This window comes from Scyliorhinus canicula, chromosome 2, assembly GCF_902713615.1.
Source record: "Scyliorhinus canicula chromosome 2, sScyCan1.1, whole genome shotgun sequence".
NCBI lineage: Eukaryota > Metazoa > Chordata > Chondrichthyes > Carcharhiniformes > Scyliorhinidae > Scyliorhinus > Scyliorhinus canicula.
In genome coordinates, this window is record NC_052147.1 from 89,761,841 (window position 1) to 89,788,191 (window position 26,351).

The 26,351-nt window shown below is 47.8% G+C and overlaps 1 protein-coding gene across 8 annotated transcripts in view; it reads left to right on the top strand.

The window, feature by feature from the left end:
- The window catches only part of LOC119955860 (zinc finger protein 106-like), a 131,809-nt gene that overhangs the window by 99,840 nt on the left and 5,618 nt on the right, over window positions 1-26,351 (top strand). For all 8 annotated transcript variants that reach the window (XM_038782559.1, XM_038782510.1, XM_038782518.1 and 5 more), the window contains 5 exons: window positions 7,714-7,905; window positions 9,602-9,664; window positions 12,946-13,065; window positions 24,461-24,532; window positions 26,239-26,310. In XM_038782559.1, coding sequence (XP_038638487.1) covers window positions 7,714-7,905; window positions 9,602-9,664; window positions 12,946-13,065; window positions 24,461-24,532; window positions 26,239-26,310 — 519 coding nt within the window. The remainder of the gene's footprint in view (window positions 1-7,713; window positions 7,906-9,601; window positions 9,665-12,945; window positions 13,066-24,460; window positions 24,533-26,238; window positions 26,311-26,351) is intronic.

The window sequence follows — 26,351 nt, forward strand, 5'->3', positions numbered from 1 at the left end:
TGTTTCAATCAAGTTGACCCTTTCTCTTCTTAACTCCAGTGGACACAAGCCTCACCTGTCCAACCTTTCCGCAGAAGACGACTGACCCATTCCAGATATCAATCTAGCAAACTTGCAGATCTGCTTCCAATGCATTTAAATCTTTCCTTAAATAAGGAGACCAATACTGTACATTACTCCAGATGTGGTCCCACCAATGCCCTTTATAAGTGAAACATAACCTCCCTACTGTTAGCGCTGTTGCTTCACAGCACCTGGGACTCTGGTTCGATTACCGGCTTGGGTCACTGTTGGTGCGGAGTCTGCACGTTCTTCCCGTGACTGCGTGGGTTTCCTCCCACAAGTTCCGAAAGACGTGCTTGTTAGGTGAATTGGACATTCTGAATTCTCCTTCTGTGTACCCAACAGGCACTGGAGTATGGCGACTAGGGGATTTCTAAGCCTACTTGTGACACTAATAAAGATTATTCTTATTAATTATTACTATTTTGTATTCAATAACCCCTGCAGTAAACAACAGCATATTCGTTTCCTAATTACTTGCTGCGTACTAATGTTCTGTGATTCATGCATTAGGACACCCAGATCCCTCTGCATGTCAGCTCTGCAATCCTTCAACATTTAGATAAAAGGTTTGTTTTTTATTCTTCCTGCCAAAATGAGTAACCTTACATTTTCCCATATTATACTATTTTCCAGATCTTTGCCCATTCACCTAACCTATCCTTTTGTAGCCCCCTTATGTCTTCATAGCTTACTTTCCTTCCCATCTTTGTGTCATTAGAAAATTTAACAACTATATAATTGATCCCTTCTTCCAAATCATTTACATAAGGTGCAAAGAGTTGAGGACCCAGCACTGCTCTCTGTGGCCCATCAGTCACATCCTGACAACCAGAAAGTGACCCATTTATGCCAACTGTTTCCCGTTAGCTAGCTAATCTTCTACCTATGCCAATATGTTATGCCTACCATCGTGAGCTTTTATTTTACGCAATAACCATAGATTTTCAGAACGTGTTTGATAAGGTGTAAGGTGTACAATACATCCACCGGTTCCCATTTATCCACAGGGCATGTTACTACTTCAAAGAACTGGCTCATTCTCATTTCTCCCTTTTCAACTTTTTAGTGGTCCTTTGCTGGTTCCTAATACACTCCCATAATCAGGCTATCTATTGTCCATTATCTTTGCAGCATTATAAATTCATTTTAATCTAATACTACCCGTAACCTCCTGAGTAAGCCACAGATGATTTTTTTTCTGGCTGAGTTTTTGTTTTTTAATGAAATGTATTACTGTTGGACATTTTGAGTTCCGTTAAATGTTTCCACTGTTTATTTACCACCAAACCTTCAATCGATTTTAGCCAGCTTAAGCAATTCACAGCTCATCCAACACTGGATGGCGAAGGCGCAGTGTGACAACATAGAAGTAGCAGCTGGTCTGAGACAGTTGGTGAAGAGGCAGAATTGGGTGTTGCTAGCACATCTATGGGAGCTAGCCTTTTATCTGTGGACAATATTGCCCAACGTGCAGAGGAGGAATTGGAAGGGTCCGAGCGTAGATCTTGGGAGCACTCCAGCAATCACCTTGTAGGGGCAGAAGGAAAATCCATTCCTGGAGATTCTTTTGTTACGGCTGGATATTTAAGGATGGAACCTGGCGAGGGACGTCCGACCCAGTTACACAGTAGAAGACAGGTTGATGTGCTTGACTGTGTTAAAGGAGGTTGAGGAAGATGAGGAAGGATAGTGCACCTTGCTCACTGCCTCTGGTATTTGTGACTTCAGGGGTGCTTTGGACCTGTGAGAAGGGAAGTATCTGAATGGAGGGTTTTGAACAGTGCTCCAGGAGAGAGGTACAGAACCACTAGGGAGCAGTCTATGGGGAACTTGAAGAAGAAATGGATCTGGTAATTGACAATGACATAAGATGAGGGTTTATATGAGTGGCAATAGCAGCAGTTTGTAGGGTGAGAAAGACTGTTCAGCATATTATTTGGAGAATTTGGTTGGTGCATAATCTACAATTCTGTGGTTTTTTTTTTGGCAATCTGTTGTGTGGAACTCAGCCTACTAGAAATCTCCAAAGCAAATATTCATAGACACTTGAAATCCACCATGCGAATATCTCTTTAAAAACACTTGCATTTACAAATCTCTTTCATCAACTAACACCTGTCCAAGTGCTCAGTCACTCAGTTTCCGATAATAAATTTCAGTAGCTTCCCCGTACTTGGTACGAAGCTGATATGTGCTCCTAAAGAATGGAATGACACTTGAAATTTTCTAATCCAAAGACACAAGTCCAGTTTCAAGAGCTTTGGAAAATTATGACCAGCATATTGGCAGTTTCCTCACTTGTTACTACCCTGTGACACCGTTTTGCGAGAATCATGGTTTTGACCAGGGGCCTGGATAGTGTGTACAGGAGGTGGAGGGAAGTGGGCTGGTCAAGGTGAGGGATCTGTGTTTGGAGGAAGTGTTCGCCAGTCTGGAGGAGCTAAGGGAGAGGGTAGAGTGAGTTCAAGTATCTGTAGGTTAGGGACTTTGCGCGAAAGGTCTGGAGGGGGTTCCCTGGGTTGCTGGGATACACCCTGCTGCTGCTTCCGGATGTGGAAGGGGAGGGACGAGTTAGGGCTGGGGGAGGAGGGAGGCGAGCAGGTGGTGAAGATCAAGGAGAAATGGGAAGAAGAATTGGGAGGGGAGATCAATTGGGGAGTATGGAGTGAGGCACTGCATAGAGTAAACAGGACCTTCTTTTGTGCAAGGATGAGCCTGATACAGTTTAAGGTGGTGCACAAGATGCATATGACCCGGGCAAGAATGAGTGGGTTCTTTCGGTGGTAGCAGATGAGTGTGAGAACAAAGAAAAGTAGAGCACAGGAACAGGCCTTTCAACCCTCCAACCCTGTGCTGACCATGCTGCCTGTCTAAACTAAAATCTTCTGCACTTCCAGGGTCCCTATCCCTCTATTCCCATCCTATTCATGTATTTGTCAAGATGCCCCTTAAACATCACTATCGTCCCTGCTTCCGCCACCTCCTCCGGCAACGTATTCCAGGCACCCACTACCCTCTGTAAAAAAACTTGCCTCGTACATCTCTTCTAAACCTTGCCCCTCGCACCTTAAACCTATGCCCCCTAGTAATTGACCCCTCTACCTTGGGGGAAAAAGCCCTGACTATCCACTCTGTCTATGCCCCTCATAATTTTGTAGACCTCTTTCAGGTCGCCCCTCAACCTCCATCGTTCCAGTGAGAATAAACCGAGTTTATTCCACCTCTCCTCATAGCTAATGCCCTCCACACCAGACATAATCCTGGTAAATCTCTTCTGCACCCTCTCTAAAGACTCCACATCCTTCTGGTAGTGTGGCAACCAAAATTGAACACTAAAATTGGCCTAACTAAGGTTCTATACAGCTGCAACATGACTTGCCAATTTTTATACTCAATGCCCTGGCCAATGAAGGCAAGCATGCCGTATGCCTTCTTGACTACCTTCTCCACCTGTGTTGTCCCTTTCAGTGACCTGTGGACCTGTACACCTAAATATCTCTGACTGTTAATACTCTTGAGGGTTCTACCATTAACTGTATATTCCCTACCAAAATGCATTACCTCACAGGCAGTCCTCATCGCTATCCGCAATTCCACCAATCGTGTGTCGTCTGCAAACTTACTAATCAGACCAGTTAGATTTTCCTCCAAATCATTTATATTTACTATGAACAGCAAAGATCCCAGCACTGATCCCTGCGGAACACCATTAGTCACAGCTCTCCAATTAGAAAAGCACCCTTCCATTGCTACTACTCTGCCTTCTATGACCTAGCCAGTTCTGTATCCACCTTGCCAGCTCACCCCTGATCCCATGTGATTTCACCTTTTGTACCAGTCTACCATGAGGCACCTTGTCAAAGGCCTTACTGAAGTCCATATAGGCAACATCCACTGCCCTACCTGCATCAATCATCTTTGTGACCTCCTCGGAAAAACTCTTATTAAGTTTGTGAGACACGACCTCCCCTTCACAAAACCATGCTGCTTCTCGCTAATACGTCCATTTGCTTCAATGGGAGCAGATCCTGTCTCGAAGAATTCTCTCCAGTAATTTCCCTACCACAGACGTAAGGCTCACCGATCTGTAGTTCCCTGGATTATCCCTGCTACCCTTCTTAAACAAAGGAACCACATTGGCTATTCTCCAGTCCTCCTGGACATCACCTGAAGACAGTGAGGATCCAAAGATTTCTGTCAAGGCCTCAGCAATTTCCTCTCTAGCCTCCTTCAGTACTCTGGGATAGATCCCATCAGGCCCTGGGGACTTACCTACCGTAATATTTTTCAAGATGCCCAAAACCTCGTATTTTTGGATCTCAATGTGACCCAGGCTATCAACACACCCTTCTCCAGACTCAACATCCACCAGTTCCTTCTCTTTGGTGAATACTGATGCAAAGTATTCATTTAGTACCTCGCCCATTTCCTCTGGCTCCACACATAGATTCCCTCCCCTGTCCTTCAGTTGGACACCCTTTCCCTGGCTACCCTCTTGCTTTTTATGTACGTGTAAAAAGCCTTGGGATTTTCCTTAACCCTATTAATGACTTTTCGTGACCCTTTTTAGCCCTCTTGACTCCTTGCTTAAGTTCCTTCCTACTTTCCTTATATTCCACACAGGCTTTGTCTGTTCCCAGCCTTCTAGCCCTGACAAATGCCTCCTTTTTCTTTTTGACGAGGCCTACAATATCTCTCGTTATCCAAGGTTCTTGAAATTTGCCGTATTTATCCTTCTTCCTCACAGGAACATGCCAGTCCTGAATTCCTTTCAACTGACATTTGAAAGCCTACCACATGTCAGATGTTGATTTACACTCAAACATCCGTCCCCAGTCTAGGTTCTTCAGTTCCTGCCTAATATTGTTATAATTAGCCTTCCCCCAATTTAGAACATTCACTCTTGGACCACTCTTATCCTTGTCCACAAGCACTTTAAAACTTACTGAATTGTGGTCACTGTTCCCGAAATGCTCCCCTACTGAAACTTCTATCACCTGGCCGGGCTCATTCCCCAATACCAGATCCGGTATAGCCTCTTCCCTAGTTGAACTGACTACATATTGTTTTAAGAAGCCCTCCTGGATGCTCCTTACAAACTCTGACCCGTCCAAGCCCATAGCACAAAGTGAGTCCCAGTCAATATTGGGGAAGTTAAAGCCTCCCATCACAACAACCCTGCTGCTTTTACTCCTTTCCAAAATCTGTCTACCTATCTGCTCCTCTATCTCCTGCTGTCTGTTGGGAGGCCTGTAGTAAACCCCCAACATTGTGACTGCACCCTTTTTATTCCTGATCTCTACCCATATAGCCTTACTGCCCTCTGAGGTGTCCACCCGTAGTACAGCTGTGATATTCCCCCGAACCAGCAGCGCAACTCCGCCACCCCTTTTACATCCCCCTCTATCCCGCCTGAAACATCCAAATCCTGGAACATTTAGCTGCCAATCCTGTCCTTCCCTCAACCAGGTCTCTGTAATGGCAACAACATCATAGTTCCAAGTACTAGTCCAAGCTCTAAGTTCATCTGCCTTACCCGTAATGCTTCTTGCATTAAAACATATGCACTTCAGGCCACCAGACCCACTGTTTTCAGCAACATCTCCCTGTCTGCTCTTCCTCAGAGCCATACTGGCCCTATTCCCTAGTTCTCCCTCAATTTTTTCACCTTTTGACCTATTGCTCCAATACCCACCCCCCACCATACTAGTTTAAACCCTCCCATACTAGTTTAAACCCTCCCATGTGACACCAGCAACCCTCACGGCCAGGATACTTATGCTTCTCCAGTTTAGATGCAACACGTCCTTCTCATACAGGTCACACCTGCCCCAGAAGAGCTCCCAGTGGTCCAGATAACGGAAACCCTTCCTCCTACACCAGCTGTTTAGCCACATGTTTAGCTGCTCTATCTTCCTATTTCTAGCCTCACTGGCACGTGGCACAGGGGGTAATCCTGAGATTACAACGCTAGAGGTCCTGCCTTTTAACTTTCTGCCTAGCTCCCTGAACTCCTGCTACAGGACCTCAAGCCCCTTCCTGCCTATGTCGTTAGTGTCAATATGTACAACGACCTCTGTCTCACATCCACAGAAGCGCCTATCTGTGCCCCTGACTATAGAGTCCCCTATGACTATTGCTCTTCTGCGCTTTGACCCTCCCTGCTGAACATCAGAGCCAGCCGTGGTGTCACTGCTCTGGCTGCTGCTGTTTTCCCCTGATAGGCTATTCCCCCCGACAGTATGCAAACGGGTATACCTGTTCGAGAGGGGGACAACCACAGGGGATTCCTGCACTGACTGCCTGTCCCTTCTGGTGGTCACCCATCTCTCTGCCTGCGCCTTGAGAGGTGTGGGCGGGGTCCAGCGCATATGTTTTGGGATTGCGAAAAATTCTGGGCGGGAGTGTTTGCGGTCTTAGCCAGGATAGTGGAGGAGGAGGTGGACCCGGACCTTTGGTGGCGATATTTGGGGTTTCAGAGAAGCCAAAGCTCATGGAGAGGAGGAAGGCCGATGTCGTGGCCTTCGCCTCTGCATGGCGGCATCGCCACTGGGGTTAGCAGCTTGGTTGGGTGACCTTTACCACTTCCTGTGGTTGGAGAAGATAAAGTTCGAGTTAAGGGGCTCTGTAGAGGGGTTTGAGAAAAGGTGGGGGATGTTTGTGACCGTGTTGGGGAGCTGTTCGTCACTGGCCGGGGGATGAAAAGGAAAAGGGGGGAAAACATTTTTACAGACTGTATAGTTGATTGTTGGGAATTATGTTTCCTGGGGTGTTTATTTGCTGTAACCTGTTTTGATACCTGTTTGTAATAAAATGCATTTTTAAAAAAAGTTAATGCCCTGTGGTTGATTTTGCCGATGTGCCTATCTTAGACTATTGAAAGGTCATCCAGCCCATCATGTCCTCACTGGCAAAAAGAAAACCTGCCATTTCTTTATTATCCATGATCTCACAGTGACAAACGCACATTGCTAAAGCAAAAGGTAGGCTGAAATATATTGATGAGTAGAAACTAGATCGGGGGGGGGGGGGGAGAGAGAGAGAGGGAGAGAGAGAACCATCACATTGAGAAGCCTGAATTAGGCAAACCTCGTGGGGAGTTAGGCAGAAGGAGTCAGCGTTCTGAGACAGTGCCCTCAACTTGTTTGATGCATCTTCCAATGGGGACGCAGGTATGCATCCCCTACTCCAACTGTGGCCTAAGTCATCTTGTACCAACTTTAAGCTGTTTCCTTGTCTCTGTATTCTATACCTAAACAGGAGTTTTAGTTGTCCTTTCCGTGGCCTTATCCATGAGCATCACCACTTTTACTGACCTTGCTTAACTGTTTACATTCTTAACTCCACTCATCTAACTCACCTCAGTTCTCATCTTCAAAACTCACTACTTTAAAACCTTCACTTCCACCAGTGCATTCTAAGAGTTCCCAGTAAGTGGATGGTTGCTTCAGAAAAGGGGAATATTAAAGGATTGGAAGGTAAACAGGATTAGGTGTCCCCTGGAGAGAACCAGCCAGCAGACGTGATGAGCCGAATGGTCTGTTTGTGTGTTCCTATCATTTGGCAAACATGAGCAGTGATTATTACTTTCCAATCCATTGTGTACAAGGCACTCTTGAGTCTTCTGTCCCATTTCTCCTTCCTCAGAATAAGAAGCAGCTGGATGTGTTTGACTGTCACGGCCCGCGAGCAGTCAGCTGTTTGGCAACAGCACAGGAGGGATCACGAAGACTGCTATTAGTCGGATCATACGATTGCACCATCAGTGTTCGCGATGCCAAGAACGGGTTATTGCTCAGGACGTTGGAAGGTCACACCAAGACTGTCCTGTGCATGAAGGTATGGCTGGCAAAATATTGCAGCCGTTGCTGGGTGTGAGAGAGGAGCGCGAAGAGTTCCTTGTGTTGTAAGGAATCGGGTGTTCTGCTTTTGTGTGACGGGAGGAATACTGTGTGCGCATGCATAAAGATGGGAGGGTCGGAGGTTGCTGTGTGTACTTGCATGGAGACGGGAGAGTGGAGGATGCTGTGTGTACATACATGGAGACGGGAGGGTGGAGGTTGCTGTGTTTGTACGCGTGGCGACAGGAGTGCAGAGGGTGCTGTATGTGCACACGTGAAGACAGGAGTGTGATGGATGCTGTGTGTGAATGCATAGAGACGGAAGAGCGGAGACGGGTGTGCAGAAGGTGCTGGATGCGCACGCATGGAGGTGGGATTGCGGAGCGTACAATGCACACGTGGAGGTGGGAGTGCAGAGGGTACTGTGTGTGCACGCATGGAGACGAGTGTGCAGAGGGCGCTGTGTGCGCACGCATGGAGACGAGTATGCAGAGGGTGCTGTGTGTGCACTCATGGAGACGGGAGTGCGGCGAGTGCTGTGCATGCACGCATGGAGTCAGGAGTGTGGTGGATGCTGTGTGTGCATGCATGGAGACGAGAGTGCTGTGTGTGCACGTATGGAGATGGGAGTGCGGGGAGTGCTGTGTTTGCAGGCATGGAGACGAGAGTGGTGTGTGTGCACGCATGGAGACGGGAGTGCGGAGAGTGCTGTGTGCTCGCATGGAGACGGGAGTGCGGAGAGTACTGTGTATGCTCGCATGGAGACGGGAGTGCGGAGAGTGCTGTGTGTGCTCGCATGGAGACGTGAGTGCGGAGAGTACTGTGTGTGCTCGCATGGAGACGTGAGTGCGGAGAGTACTGTGTATGCATGCATGGAGACGGGAGTGTGGGGAGTGCTGTGTTTGCACGTATGGAGACGGGAGTGTGGAGAGTGCTGTGTGTGCACGCATGGAGACACGAGTGCTGGTGTGTGTGTGTGCACGCATGGAGGTGGGAGTGCAGAGGGTATATGTGTACACGCAAGGAAGTGGGAGTGCGGCAGTTGATGTGTGTGCATGCAAGGAGGTGAAAGTGCAGAGGGTACTGTGTGTGCACGCAAGGAGGTGGGAGTGCGGAAGTTGATGTGTGTGCATGCAAGGAGGTGAAAGTGCAGAGGGTACTGTGTGTGCACGCAAGGAGGTGGGAGTGCGGAGGGTGCAGGCATGGAGACGGGAGTGCGGAAGGTGATGTGTGTGCAAGCAAGGAGGTGGGAGTGCGGAAGGTGAGGTGGGAGTGCGGAAGGTGATGTGTGTGCATGCAAGGAGGTGGGAGTGCGGAAGGTGATGTGTGTGCATGCATGGAGGTGGGAGTGTGGAGGGTACTTTGTGTGCACGCATGGAGACCAGAGTGCGGAAGGTGATGTGTGTGCACGCATGGAGACGGGAGTGCGTAATGTGGGTGTGCGCATGCATGGAGATGGGAGTGTGGAAGGTGGTATGTGTGCACACATGGAGACGGGAGTGCGGAAGGTGGTGTGTGAGTGCATGCATGGTGACGAGAGCGCGGAGAGTGATGTCGGGCCAGAGACGGGAGTGCAGAGGGTGCTGTCTGGCCTGGGCGGGGGGGGGGGGGGGGGGGGGGGGAGATAGCAAGTGGCAGGGTGCTGCAGATTGTGCAAGTGGTTGTTATCAAGTGACCTTTTTTTGTCTTTTCAGGTGATAAATGACTTGGTTTTCAGTGGTTCCAGTGACCAGTCTGTACATGCTCACAACATCCATGTAAGTGTTGTTTGTAATTCAAATATGCACCCCTTAATGTGTTTGCTTGGTGTTTCAAACTAGCCGTATCCAGGTTGCTTAGAAAATGGTAACCTGCTGGTTGCTTTGTCTTTTCTCAAAGCCTCTGACTTGCTGGAATAAACCCTAATGTGTGAGTTAATGAGCTTTGTTTGGAGGCGCTAGTTAGACTCCAGTCTCTGGTAATATGCACTGCAACATTGGATTAATGCTGCACTGAATAGGACGGCTTCAGGTTGCTTCACAGCCTTTGCTGAGCTAGGAGACATTAGCCAGGCAACAGTGATGTAAATTGCCTCAGCAACCCAGAACTAACAAAGGCATGTGACCAAATTTAACCCGAGATTGTACTTGATATGACCTATATTTCTGGACTTCCCGTGGCATTTTGTTGAGGAAGGTGCACGAGGTGGCTCCCACTTGGGTACTGCTCTTTTAGTTCCCTTCATTTAGTTTTGGGGTATTTTTGTTTAAAAACTCACATGTTTAACAGGAACAAGGTACCTACATAGGTAAAATGCTTAGAAAACCCAAAAAACCTGGAAGTAGAAGTTCATCGAGCAATTCAGAGGCTCCTTGGGGCTCGTTGAGGAGAAAATGATGGAGGCAGCCTCTGTGACTCCGGCCACTTTGGTTACTATCACCGTGGCAGAATTTGACGAGCGTTGGCGGGTTGTGTCGGGGGACTTCTGCAAATCGATGAAGAGGCCTTGGCCCCCATTCGTTTGGCATTGGAGAGGACCAACTAAACGGTAAAGGCACATGGTGACATGATACAAGGCATGGAGGTGGCCCTTTCGAGGCATAGCGATCAGGTCGCTTCTCTGGAAGCACAGATGCCTCGGATGGCCAATTGGAGGTGAAGCCAAAGATAAATGTCCACTTCTGTATGGACAATAAAGCTCTATGTTCTATTCTACTCTACACTTCAGACATACTTAATTGGCTGCAAAATGGGGGACATTCTGTGGTCAATATCTTTCTTAATCCACTTGAAAGGGCGGAAGGGGCCTCAGAAGACAGCATCTGTGGCAGGGCAGCACTCAGTACTGGATTGGAATACAAGCATGTGAGTTAGGAGCAGAAGGAGGCCCCACGAGCCTGCTTTGTCATTCAATAAGATCATTACTGATCTGATGGTAACCCCAACCTGACATTCCTGCCTACCTCGATAACCTTTCATCCCCTTGCTTATTAAGAATCTATCAAGCTATGCCTTTCAAATATTCAAAGACTGCTTCCACCACCACATTTTGAGGAAGAGAGTTCGAAAGACTCGCGACCCTGTGAGTGAAAAAAAAATATCCTCATCTGTGTTAATTGGGCAACCCTTTATTTTTTTTTTTTTTATAAATGTTTTTATTCAGTTTTCGTATTTTATATTGAACAAATTACAAATTGTTAGGAGAGAAAAAAAAAAACAAACAAAAACAAACACGCAAAAATTAACATACATATTTACAGGTAAGCATCTTCGTAGTAGTAACTGCGCCCCCCCCCCCCCCCCCCTCCCCCCCTCAACATGTTTATTTAGCTTGGTTTTGGGCCTTAGCTAGCCATCGAACCCCCGTAACGAACCTGTAGCCCCCCCCCACCCTCCCGCTACCTTCCCCCGACTATTCTTCCTCTTGTACATTGGCCACAAATAGGTCCCGGAACAGTTGCATGAATGGCTCCCACGTTCTGTGGAAGCCGTCGTCCGACCCTCGGATGGCAAATTTGATTTTCTCCATTTGGAGAGATTCCGAGAGGTCGGACAGCCAGTCCGCAGCTCTGGGCGGTGCTGCTGACCGCCAGCCAAACAGGATTCTACGGCGGGCGATCAGGGAGGCAAAGGCAAGGGCATCCGCCCTCCTCCCCAGGAATAGATCTGGCTGTTCTGAAACCCCGAAGACCGCCACTATCGGGCATGGCTCCACTCTCACTCCCACCACTTTGGACATTACCTCGAAGAAGGCTGTCCAGTACTCCACGAGTCTGGGGCAGGACCAGAACATGTGGGCGTGGTTGGCCGGGCCTCTTTGGCACCGTTCACATCTGTCTTCCACCTCCGGGAAGAACCTACTCATACGGGTTCTTGTTAAGTGGGCTCTATGTACCACTTTTAGTTGCGTCAGGCTGAGCCTTGCGCACGTGGAGGTGGAGTTGACCCTATGCAGTGCTTCGCTCCAGAGTCCCCACCCGATCTGCAACCCTTTATTTTTAACAGTTACCCTAGTTCTGGGTCTTCTCACAAGAGGAAACATCCTCTCCACATCCGCTCAGTCAAGACACCTCAGGACCTTGTACGTTTCAGTCAAGTTGTTACTTACTCTTCTAAACCCCAGCCTTTCCTCAGAAGGCAACCTGCCCATTTCAGGTATTAGTCCAGTAAACCTTCTCTAAACTGCATCCAGCATGTTTGCATCCTTCCTAAAATAGATCCACACTTCACACAGTGCTCCAGATGTGATCCCACAATGCCCTGTACAACAGACGCATAACCTCCCTGCTCTGGTATTCAATACCCCTTGCAATAAACAGCAACATTTTATCAGCTTTCCGAATTACTTGCTGATGTCTGCCTCGATTGTGTGTCCCCTTGCTGTTTGTGGTATATAATCAATGATTTATCGTGGAGGAAATGAGTAAGAGGTTTGCTGATGGTACGAAATGGTGTAATTTTTTTAACCAGTAGTTTTTTGGGGGTCTAGAACTCACTGCCTGAAATGATGGTAGGGGTAGAACCCCTCATTGCATTCAAAAAATAATTTGGCATACACTCGAAAGTGCTGTAATCTTTAAGACTAGAAACCAAAAGTTGGAAACTGACATAACGCTGGAGAGCCTGTTATTAAATGGCAGACAGGATGAGCTGAATTAGTTGTTTGTAGGCAAAATTTTCCATTTCTACATAATCTTCATCTCTGCAATGGGACTGGAACCCACAACCTTCTGACTCAGAAGTAAGAGTGCTGCCCACTGAACCACAGCTGGCATCTAGTGTCCTCCCTGTGTGTGTATGCTGGCTGAGAAGGGGGTCAATCTTGCCTGTATCCTGCCAAGACTAGATCGTTTGCACATGTCCTTGAAGAATTGCTGCTGGGCTGACGTGTTGCACACTATGGTCCTATAACCAGCAAACATCCGGAGAAAATGTCCATGTGGATGTGGTGCTCATTCACTGAACAGAGGCTTCAAATGTTTGTTAGTTCATTGAAGATTGTTCAGTTTGCTCGCATGCCAAAATAACCTAACAATCTCTTCCCTTTCTTTTCTCACAGACTGGAGAACTTGTGCGGATCTATAAAGGTCACAACCATGCTGTCACCGTCGTAAGCATCCTGGGTAAGGTGATGGTGACCGCCTGCTTGGACAAACTGGTGCGAGTTTATGAATTGCAGGTAAGCCAGATTGTGCGATAGCTCTGTCCCTGTGTAACACTGGGGTATGGTACTGGCCTGTCTCTGTATAACACTGGGGTATGGTACTGGTGGGACCCTGTATTACACTGGGGTATGGTACTGGTCTGTCACTGTATAACACTTGGGTATGGTACTGGTCTGTCCCTGTATAACACTGGGGTATGGTGCTGGTCTGTCCCTGTATAACACTGGGGTACGGTACTGGTGTGACCCTGTATAACACTGGGGTACGGTACTGGTCTGTCCCTGTATAACACTGGGGTACGGTACTGGTGTGACCCTGTATAACACTGGGGTACGGTACTGGTGTGACCCTGTATAACACTGGGGTATGGTACTGGTGTGACCCTGTATAACACTGGGGTACGGTACTGGTCTGTCCCTGTATAACACTGGGGTACGGTACTGGTCTGTCCCTGTATAACACTGGGGTATGGTACTGGTGTGACCCTGTATAACACTGGGGTACGGTACTGGTCTGTCCCTGTATAACACTGGGGTATGGTACTGGTGGGACCCTGTATAACACTGGGGTACGGTACTGGTGTGACTCTGTAGAACACTGGAGTACGGTACTGGTGTGACCCTGTATAACACTGGGGTATGGTACTGGTCTGTCCCTGTATAACACTGGGGTATGGTACTGGTCTGTCCCTGTATAACACTGGGGTATGGTACTGGTGTGACTCTGTAGAACACTGGAGTACGGTACTGGTGTGACCCTGTATAACACTCGGGTATAGTACTGGTGGGACCCTGTATTACACTGGGGTATGGTACTGGTGTGACCCTGTATAACACTGGGGTACGGTACTGGTGTGACCCTGTATAACACTGGGGTACGGTACTGGTCTGTCCCTGTATAACACTGGGGTACGGTACTGGTGTGTCCCTGTATAACACTGGGGTATGGTACTGGTGTGACCCTGTATAACACTGGGGTATGGTACTGGTCTGTCACTGTATAACACTTGGGTATGGTACTGGTCTGTCCCTGTATAACACTGGGGTATGGTACTGGTCTGTCCCTGTATAACACTGGGGTATGGTACTGGTGTGGTCCTATATAACACTGGGGTACGGTACTGGTGTGACCCTGTATAACACTGGGGTACGGTACTGGTGGGACCCTGTATAACACTGGGGTACGGTACTGGTCTGTCCCTGTATAACACTGGGGTACGGTACTGGTCTGTCCCTGTATAACACTGGGGTACGGTACTGGTGTGACCCTGTATAACACTGGGATATGGTACTGGTGGGACCCTGTATAACACTGGGGTATGGTACTGGTCTGTCTCAGTATAACACTGGGGTATGGTACTGGTGTGACCCTGTATAACACTGGGATATGGTACTGGTGGGACCCTGTATAACACTGGGGTATGGTACTGGTCTGTCACTGTATAACACTGGGGTACGGTACTGGTCTGTCCCTGTATAACACTGGGGTATGGTACTGGTCTGTCCCTGTATAACACTGGGGTATGGTACTGGTGTGGTCCTATATAACACTGGGGTACGGTACTGGTGTGACCCTGTATAACACTGGGGTACGGTACTGGTGGGACCCTGTATAACACTGGGGTACGGTACTGGTCTGTCCCTGTATAACACTGGGGTACGGTACTGGTCTGTCCCTGTATAACACTGGGGTACGGTACTGGTCTGTCCCTGTATAACACTGGGGTACGGTACTGGTCTGTCCCTGTATAACACTGGGGTATGGTACTGGTCTGTCCCTGTATAACACTGGGGTATGGTACTGGTCTGTCCCTGTATAACACTGGGGTATGGTACTGGTGTGGTCCTATATAACACTGGGGTATGGTACTGGTCTGACCCTGTATAACACTGGGGTATGGTACTGGTCTGACCCATGTATAACACTGGGATATGGTACTGGTCTGTCTCAGTATAACACTGGGGTATGGTACTGGTCTGACCCTGTATAACACTGGGGTATGTACTGGTGTGACCCTGTATAACACTGGGGTACGGTACTGGTGTGACCCTGTATAACACTGGGATATGGTACTGGTGGGACCCTGTATAACACTGGGGTATGGTACTGGTCTGTCCCTGTATAACACTGGGGTATGGTACTGGAGGGACCCTGTATAACACTGGGGTACGGTACTGGACGGACCCTGTATAACACTGGGGTACGGTACTGGTGGGACCCTGTATAACACTGGGGTACGGTACTGGTGGGACCCTGTATAACACTGGAGTACGGTACTGGTGGGACCCTGTATAACACTGGGGTACGGTACTGGTCTATCACTGTATAACACTGGGGTACGGTACTGGTCTGTCCCTGTATAACACTGGGGTATGGTACTGGTCTGTCCCTATATAGCACTGGGGTACGGTACTGGTGTGACCCTGTATAACACTGGGGTATGGTACTGGTCTGTCCCTGTATAACACTCGGGTATAGTACTGGTGGGACCCTGTATAACACTGGGGTACGGTACTGGTGTGACCCTGTATAACACTGGGGTATGGTACTGGTCTGTCCCTGTATAACACTGGGGTACGGTACTGGTCTGTCTCTGTATAACACTGGGGTACGGTACTGGTGGGACCCTGTATTACACTGGGGTATGGTACTGTCTGACCATGTATAACACTGGGGTATGGTACTGGTCTATCCCTGTATAACACTGGGGTACGGTACTGGTGGGACCCTGTATTACACTGGGGTATGGTACTGGTGTGACCCTGTATAACACTGGGGTACGGTACTGGTGGGACCCTGTATAACACTGGGGTACGGTACTGGTCTGTCCCTATATAGCACTGGGGTATGGTACTGTCTGACCATGTATAACACTGGGGTATGGTACTGGTCTGTCTCTATAACACTGGGGTATGGTACTGGCCTGACCATGTATAACACTGGGGTACGGTACTGGTCTGTCTCTGTATAACACTGGAGTACGGTACTGGTCTATCCCTGTATAACACTGGGGTACGGTACAGGTCTGTCCCTGTATAACACTGGGGTATGGTACTGGTCTGACCCTGTATAACACTGGGGTACGGTACTGGTCTGTCCCTATATAGCACTGGGGTATGGTACTGTCTGACCATGTATAACACTGGGGTATGGTACTGGTCTATCCCTGTATAACACTGGGGTACGGTACTGGTCTGTCCCTGTATAACACTGGGGTATGGTACTGGTGTGACCCTGTATAACACTGGGGTATGGTACTGGTCTGTCCCTGTATAACACTGGGGTACGGTACTGGTCTGTCCCTGTATAACACTGGGGTACGGTACTGGTCTGTCCCTATATAGCACTGGGGTATGGTACTGTCTGACCATGTATAACACTGGGGTATGGTACTGGTCTGTCTCTATAACACTGGGGTATGGTACTGGCCTGACCATGTATAACACTGGGGTATGGTACTGGTCTGTCTCTGTATAACACTGGTGTATGGTACTGGTCTATCCCTGTATAACACTGGGGTACGGTACTGGTCTGACCCTGTATAACACTGGGGTACGGTACTGGTCTGTCCCTGTATAACACTGGGGTACGGTACTGGTCTGTCCCTATATAGCACTGGGGTATGGTACTGTCTGACCATGTATAACACTGGGGTATGGTACTGGTCTATCCCTGTATAACACTGGGGTACGGTACTGGTCTGTCCCTGTATAACACTGGGGTATGGTACTGGTGTGACCCTGTATAACACTGGGGTATGGTACTGGTCTGTCCCTGTATAACACTGGGGTATGGTACTGGTCTGTCCCTGTATAACACTGGGGTACGGTACTGGTCTGTCCCTGTATAACACTGGGGTATGGTACTGGTCTGACCCTGTATGACACTGCGGTATGGTACTGGTCTGACCCTGTATAACACTGGGGTACGGTACTGGTCTGTCCCTGTATAACACTGGGGTATGGTACTGGTCTGTCTCTGTATAACACTGGGGTATGGTACAGGTGTGTTCAGGTCTGTTACTGCATAAAACTGGGGTATGGTACTGGGGTGTACTGATCCGTCACTGTCTAAAACGGGATGGTATTGGTCTGTCACTATATAACGGTTATGGTACTGGGGTGAACTGGTCTGTCACTGTATAACACTGGGGTATGGTACTGGTGTGTTCAGGTCTGTCACTGCATTAGCACTGGTACTTGTCTGTCACTGTATGACACGAGATTTCGGTGCCTGTGGGTGCAGTTCTGTCATAACACTGGAATACAGTGCAAGTGTGCACAGATCCATCACTGTATAACACAGGTTCAATACTGTTTGTTCTAGGCTTGTCCATTTTTTAACATCTGGTTACAGTTATTAGAAGAAGGTTAAGAGGTGACTTAATAGAGGCATACAAAATGATCAGAGGGTTAGATAGGGTGGACAGTGAGAGCCTTCTCCCGCGGATGGAGGTGGCTAGCACGAGGGGACATAGCCTTCAATTGAGGGGTAATAGATACAGGACAGAGGTCAGAGGTAGGTTTTTTATGCAAAGAGTGGTGAGGCCGTGGAATAACCTACCTGCAACAGTAGTGAACTCGCCAACATTGAGGGCATTTAAAAGTTTATTGGATAAGCATATGGATGATAATGGCATAGTGTAGGTTAGATGGCCTTTAGTTTTTGACTTCCCATGTCGGTGCAACATCGAGGGCCGAAGGGCCTGTACTGCGCTGTATCGTTCTATGTTCGAAGATTGGGTTTATCACTCGCTGATTGGGTTTATCCCCCCCTGATTGGGTTTATCTCTCACTGATTGGGTTTATCCCCCACTGATTGGGTTTATCCCCACTGACTGGGTTTATCCCCCACTGACTGCGTTTATCCCCCGCTGATTGGGTTTATCCCCCACTGACTGGGTTTATCTCTCACTGATTGGGTTTATCCCCCACTGATTGGGTTTATCCCCCACTGATTGGGTTTATCCCCCACTGATTGGGTTTATCCCCCACTGATTGGGTTCATCCCCCACTGATTGGGTTCATCCCCCACTGATTGGGTTTATCCCCCACTGATTGGGTTTATCCCCCACTGATTGGGTTTATCCCCCACTGATTGGGTTCATCCCCCACTGATTGGGTTTATCCCCCACTGATTGGGTTTATCCCCCACTGATTGGGTTCATCCCCCACTGACTGGGTTTATCTCTCACTGATTGGGTTTATCCCCCACTGATTGGGTTTATCCTCCACTGATTGGGTTTATCTCTCACTGATTGGGTTTATCTCTCACTGATTGGGTTTATCTCTCACTGATTGGGTTTATCTCTCACTGATTGGGTTTATCTCTCACTGATTGGGTTTATCCCCCACTGATTGGGTTTATCCTCTCACTGATTGGGTTTATCCTCCACTGATTGGGTTTATCCTCCACTGACTGGGTTTATCTCTCACTGATTGGGTTTATCCCCCACTGATTGGGTTTATCTCTCACTGACTGGGTTTATCCCCCACTGATTGGGTTTATCCTCCACTGATTGGGTTTATCCTCCACTGACTGGGTTTATCCTCCACTGACTGGGTTTATCTCTCACTGATTGGGTTTATCCCCCACTGATTGGGTTTATCCCACACTGATTGGGTTTATCCCCCACTGATTGGGTTTATCCCCCACTGATTGGGTTTATCTCTCACTGATTGGGTTTATCCCACACTGATTGGGTTTATCTCTCACTGATTGGGTTTATCCCCCACTGACTTTGGGGCAGCAGGGTAGCATGGTGGTTAGCATAAATGCTTCACAGCTCCAGGGTCCCAGGTTCGATTCCCGGCTGGGTCACTGTCTGTGTGGAGTCTGCACGTCCTCCCCCTGTGTGCGTGGGTTTCCTCCGGGTGCTCCGGTTTCCTCCCACAGTCCAAAGATGTGCGGGTTAGGTGGATTGGCCATGCTAAATTGCCCGTAGTGTCCTAATAAAAGTAAGGTTAAGGGGGGGTTGTTGGGTTACGGGTATAGGGTGGATACGTGGATTTGAGTAGGGTGATCATGGCTCGGCACAACATTGAGGGCCGAAGGGCCTGTTCTGTGCTGTACTGTTCTATGTTCTATGTTCTATGTTCTATGACTGGGTTTATCCCCCACTGACTGGGTTTATCCTCCACTGACTGGGTTTATCTCTCACTGATTGGGTTTATCCTCCACTGATTGGGTTTATCCTCCACTGACTGGGTTTATCCCCCACTGACTGGGTTTATCCTCCACTGACTGGGTTTATCCTCCACTGACTGGGTTTATCCCCCACTGACTGGGTTTATCCTCCACTGACTGGGTTTATCCTCCACTGACTGGGTTTATCCTCCACTGATTGGGTTTATCCTCCACTGACTGGGTTTATCTCTCACTGATTGGGTTTATCCTCCACTGATTGGGTTTATCTCTCACTGATTGGGTTTATCCCCCACTGATTGGGTTGATCCCACACTGATTGGGTTTATCTCTCACTGATTGGGTTTATCCCCCACTGATTGGGTTTATCCTCCACTGATTGGGTTTATCCCCCACTGATTGGGTTTATCCTCCACTGACTGGGTTTATCTCTCACTGATTGGGTTTATCCTCCACTGATTGGGTTTATCTCTCACTGATTGGGTTTATCCCCCACTGATTGGGTTTATCCTCCACTGATTGGGTTTATCCCCCACTGATTGGGTTTATCCTCCACTGACTGGGTTTATCTCTCACTGATTGGGTTTATCCTCCACTGATTGGGTTTATCTCTCACTGATTGGGTTTATCCCCCACTGATTGGGTTTATCCTCCACTGATTGGGTTTATCTCTCACTGATTGGGTTTATCCCCCACTGATTGGGTTTATCCCCCACTGATTGGGTTTATCTCTCACTGATTGGGTTTATCTCTCACTGATTGGGTTTATCCCCCACTGATTGAGTTTATCTCTCACTGATTGGGTTTATTTCTCACTGATTGGGTTTATCCCACACTGATTGGGTTTATCTCTCACTGATTGGGTTTATCCTCCACTGACTGGGTTCATCCCCCACTGATTGGGTTCATCCCCCACTGATTGGGTTTATCCCCCACTGATTGGGTTTATCCTCCACTGATTGGGTTTATCCCCCACTGACTGGGTTTATCCCTCACTGATTGGGTTTATCCCCCACTGATTGGGTTTATCCTCCACTGATTGGGTTTATCCCCCACTGACTGGGTTTATCCCTCACTGATTGGGTTTATCCCTCACTGATTGGGTTTATCCCCCACTGATTGGGTTTATCCCCCACTGACTGGGTTTATCTCTCACTGATTGGGTTTATCCCACACTGATTGGGTTTATCCCCCACTGATTGGGTTTATCCCCCACTGATTGGGTTTATCCCCCACTGATTGGGTTTATCCCACACTGATTGGGTTTATCCCCCACTGATTGGGTTTATCCCCCACTGATTGGGTTTATCCCCCACTGACTGGGTTTATCCCCCACTGATTGGGTTTATCCCCCACTGACTGGGTTTATCTCTCACTGATTGGGTTTATCCCACACTGATTGGGTTTATCTCTCACTGATTGGGTTTATCCCACACTGATTGGGTTTATCCCCCACTGATTGGGTTTATCCCCCACTGATTGGGTTTATCCCCCACTGATTGGGTTTATCCCCCACTGATTGGGTTTATCCCACACTGATTGGGTTTATCCCCCACTGATTGGGTTTATCCCCCACTGATTGGGTTTATCCCCCACTGACTGGGTTTATCCCACACTGATTGGGTTTATCCCCCACTGATTGGGTTTATCCCCCACTGATTGGGTTTATCCCCCACTGACTGGGTTTATCTCTCACTGATTGGGTTTATCCCCCACTGATTGGGTTTATCCCCCACTGATTGGGTTTATCCCCCACTGATTGGGTTTATCTCTCACTGATTGGGTTTATCCTCCACTGACTGGGTTTATCCCCCACTGACTGGGTTTATCCCCCACTGACTGGGTTTATCTCTCACTGACTGGGTTTATCCTCCACTGACTGGGTTTATCCTCCACTGACTGGGTTTATCCTCCACTGACTGGGTTTATCCTCCACTGACTGGGTTTATCCCCCACTGACTGGGTTTATCCTCCACTGACTGGGTTTATCCCCCACTGACTGGGTTTATCCCCCACTGACTGGGTTTATCCTCCACTGACTGGGTTTATCTCTCACTGATTGGGTTTATCTCTCACTGATTGGGTTTATCTCTCACTGACTGGGTTTATCTCTCACTGATTGGGTTTATCCTCCACTGACTGGGTTTATCCTCCACTGATTGGGTTTATCCTCCACTGATTGATTGGGTTTATCCCTTACTCACATGCAACCTATTTTGTTTTCGGTGATGTTGGTTACTGAGTAACTGAACTCTTGTTTTTCACCATTGCTTAAATTTAGTTCCACAACATCTGCTGCTGACCACAGCAGTTGCCCATAAAGTGTGCAAAGGTTAGGTGGGGTTCCAGAGATGGGGCAGGGGAGCATGCCTAGGTGGGTTGCTCTTTCGGAGGTTCGGTGCAGATCTACTCCTACAGTAAACCCATGTACTCCTACACGATAAAATCTCTACAGTGCAGAAGGAGGCCCATTGAGTCTGTACCAACCCTCAGAGCATGCTACCTAAACCCACTCCCCCACCCTATCCCCATACCCTGTCCCCATACCCCCACCTAACCTGCACATCTTTGGACACTAAGGGGTAATTTAGCACGGCCAATCCACCTAACCTGCACATTTTGGACTGTGGGAGGAAACCGGAGCACCTGTAGGAAACCCACGCAGTCACACGGAGAAAGTGCAAACTCCTCACAGATAGTCACACAAAGCTGGAATTGAACCTGGGTCCCTGGTACTGTGAGGCGTCAATGCTACCAGACCTGTTAACCTTACATCAGTAGGACGGAAAATGCCAGAATCTATTATAAAGGATGTGATAAATAGACACTTGAATAATAATGGTCGGTTTGGGCATAATCACTGTGGGTTTATGAATGGAACATTATGTTTGATGAACCAGTTTGAGGATGTTACTAACAGAATTGATGAAGGGGAGTCGGCAGATGTAGTTCATGGAATGCCTGCAGTGCAGAAGGAGGCTAGTCAGCCTATTGAGTCTGCACCGACCTTCCGAAAGAGCAACCTACCTAGGCTTGCTCCCCCGCCCTATCTCAGAATCCCACCTAACCTTTGGACACTTAATGGTCAATTTAGCATGGCCAATCCACCCATCCTGCACATCTTTGGATTGTGGGAGGAAACTGGAGAACCCGGAGGAAAAACACGCACACACGGGGGGAACGTGCAAACCTGACACAGTGACCCACGGCCGGAATCGAACCCAGATCCCTGGTGCTGTGAGGCAGCAGTGCTAACCCGTGTGCCACCCAAGTATACTTGGATTTTCAAAGATTTTCAATAAAGTCCCCCACAGGAGCTTGGTTAGCAAAATTAATGCACAAGGGACAGGAAGTAATATACTGGCACGGATTAAATATTGGTTAATGGGCAGAAAACAGAGTCGCAATCAACAGGTTATTCTGGCACTGGCAGGCTGTGACTAGTGGGCTACTGTACTCAGGCTCCTGCTGTTGAAAATGTATATCAGTGATTTAGATGTGGGGACCTAATGTAATATTTCCAACTTTGCGGATGACACAAAGCTAGGCGGAACGTGTGTTGTGAGGATAATACAAAATGCCTTCAAGAGGATTTGGACAGACTTGGGGAGTGGGCAAGAACATGCCTGATGGAATATAATGTGGAAAAATGGAAGGTTAGCCACTTTGGAAGGAGGAACAAATGCACGGTAAAAGATTAGAAAGTGGAGATGTACAAAAGGACCTGGGTTATTGAAGGCTGACATCCAGGCGCAACAATTAGGAAGGCTAATGGAATATTAGCCTTTATCACGGGAGGATTTGAGTATAGGAATAGTGAGGTCTTGCTTCAATTGTAGGGGCTTGGTTAAACCACACCTGGAGTACTAAGAGCGATTTGGCCCCCTTACCTCGGAAAGGGCATTATTGCCATCGAGGGCATGCAACAAAGATTCACCAAGCTCGTTCCAGGTATAGCGGGACTGTCTTATAGAATTTACATAGAATTTACAGTGCAGAAGGAGGCCATTCGGCCCATCGAATCTGCACCAGCTCTTGGAAAGAGCATCCTACCCAAGGTCAACACCTCCACCCTATCCCCATAACCCAGTAACCCCACCCAACACTAAGGGCAATTTTGGACACTAAGGGCAATTTAGCATGGCCAATCCACCTAACCTGCACATCTTTGGACTGTGGGAGGAAACCGGAGTACCCGGAGGAAACCCATGCACACACGGGGAGGATGTGCAGACTCCACACAGACAGTGACCCAAGCCGGAATCGAACCTGGGACCCTGGAGCTGTGAAATGATTGTGCTATCCACAATGCTACCGTGGAGAGAGATTGGGCAAACTGGGCCTGTATCCTCCAGTTCCAAAGAATGTGAGGTGATCTCACTCAAACCAACAAAATACTTAAAGGAATAGACAGAGTAGATGCAGTAAGAGGTTTCCCTCGTTTGGGGAGGCTCGAACCAGGGGGCACAATTTCAAAATAAGGAGAATGCCACTTATGACCGAGATGAGAAATTCTTTTGCTCAGAGGGTTGTGAATCTCTGGAATTCTCTATCCCACAAGGCTGTGGAAGCTCAGTCACTGAGTATGTTTAAAGTGTAGATTGACAGATTTCTAAATGCCAATGGCTTAAGGGGATATGGGAATAGTGTTGGAAAAAAGGCGTTGAAGTCGATGATCAATCATGATATTGGATGGTGAAGCAGGCTCGATCGGCTGAATGGCTGACTCCTGGCTGCAACTCCCTTGTATTTGATATTCAGTGATTAATGGCGGTGACATAAATTTCACTGTTGTCTACATGCATATTCATACATGGGCGGAATGTGAATATGCAGGGTATGCCTCTGTGGAAGAGAGGCTCCGGTGAAATCTAGTCGTGTAATGTTGGATCGCAAAGTATTTTTAAAGAAAATTAAAATTCTCAACCTTGTGGTCAAGCCCCTTCCTATATCTGTTACCTCTTTTAAGATACCAAATTTTTCTAATCTGTCCTCTTGAGACAGATTTTAATCACTCCACCATTGCATTTTAAACTGCCACACCCCTAAATTCAGTAATCCCTCCTAAGTCCCGCTCTCCCCGCCCCCCCCCCTCTCCCCCCCCCTTAAGCGGCCTCTTAGATCTTTGTGGCTTTATATAGAATTCTGTTTGATAATTTTCCTATCAAGTGCCACGTGATGTGTTAGTTACTGTGTTAGCGGCGTTATGTTTACCCAATTTTAAATCAATAGTCTAATGTAATGTTATTTTCTTTTGGTTTCCAGTCACACGATCGTCTGCAAGTGTACGGTGGACACAAGGACATGGTGATGTGTATGGTCATACATAAGAGCATGGTGAGTGTGAGCAGCAAAATGATCTGATTGTTCCATTTTGATAAATAGTGAAGACTCACTTTAAGGTGATCCACCCGAGTCCAGGAACTGTCCTTGTCTCATCTTTGGCTGTGGTTGGTATGTTAATGGTGAAGCAATGAATAGCAGTGTTGGATTAGATTAGATTTTGTTTGTTGTCACGTGTACCGAGGTACAGTGAAAAGTATTTTTTGGCAAACAGCTCAACAGATCATTCAGTACATGAAAAGAAATGAAAAGAAAATACATAATAGGGCAACACAAGGTACACTATGTAACTACATAAACACCGGCATTGGGTGAAGTATACAGGGGTGTAGTGTTAATGAGGTCAGTCCATAAGAGGGTCGTTTAGGAGTCTGGTAACAGCGGGGAAGAAGCTGTTTTTGAGTCTGTTTGTGAGTGTTCTCAGAGTTTTGTATTTCCTGTCCCGATGGAAGAAGTTGGAAGAGTGAGTAAGCCGGGTGGGAGGGGTCTTTGATTATGCTGCCCGCTTTCCCCAGGCAGTGGGAGGTGTAGATGGAGTCAATGGACGGGAGGTGGGTTTGTGTGATGGACTAGGCTGTGTTCACGACTCTCTGAAGTTTCTTGCGGTCCTGGGCCGAGCAGTTGCCTGACCAGGCTGTGATACAGCCAGATTGGATGCTTTCTATGGTGTCAGTGTCTGATCTACAAATTCAAATTCCCTTCCAATATTTTCCTCAATTCATTAGTTTATACTGATAGCAGTGCTTGGATTAAGACATATTATTACACCATCTCTTCGTCAATTGATGGTTACAGTATGTTACAGGACTAATGATCTGGAAACGAGTTCTAATCCCACCATGTTAACTGGGGGAGTTTAAGTTCAATTAATTCTTTTCCCCCATAAATGTAGAGTACCCTTTTTTTTTCAATTAAGGGACAATTTAGCGTGGCCAATTCACCTACACTGCACATCTTTTTGGTTTGTGGGGGTGAGACACACGCAGGCATGGAAGAATGTGCAAACTCCACACGGACAGTGACCCAGAGATGTGACCGAACCCAGGTCCTTGGTGCCGTGAGGCAGCAGTGCTAACCACTGTGCTGCCCCCAATTAATAGGGCAGCACGGTAGCATTGTGGTTAGCGCAATTGCTTCACAGCTCCAGGGTCCCAGGTTCGGTTCCCGGCTTGGGTCACTGTCTGTGCGGAGTCTGCACATTCTCCCCGTGTTTACGTGGGTTTCCTCCGGGTGCTCCGGTTTCCTCCCACAATCCAAAGATGTGCAGGTTAGATGGATTGGCCATGCTAAATTGCCCGTAGTGTCCAAAATTGCCCTTAGTGTTGGATTGGTTTACTGGGTTATGGGAATAGGGTGGAGGTGTAGACCTTGGGTAGGGTGCTCTTTCCAAGAGCCGGTGCAGACTTGATGGGCCGAATGGCCTCCTTCTGCATTGTAAATTCTGAATTCTGGAATAAAAAGTTAGTCTCAATAATTTGTTCATGAAATCATGAAATGAATTGTCCAAAAAACATTAGTTTGTTCATGTCCTAGGGGAAGGAAATTTATGCCCTTCTTTAGTCTGTTCTTTATGTACTTCCAGACCCAAGGCAATGTATTTAACTCTTTGCTGTCTTCTGAAATGGCCTAGCCAGCCACCCCTTTTCAAGGGCATTATGAAACTAATGGTGATGTATGACTGCCTTTTTCTTTGCCTGTAGATTTACACAGGCTGTTATGATGGCAGCATACAAGCTGTGCGGCTGAACCTGATGCAGAATTTTCGATGTTGGGTAAGTCTGAAAGCTCCTTTATACATGGCTATAGACAGTCG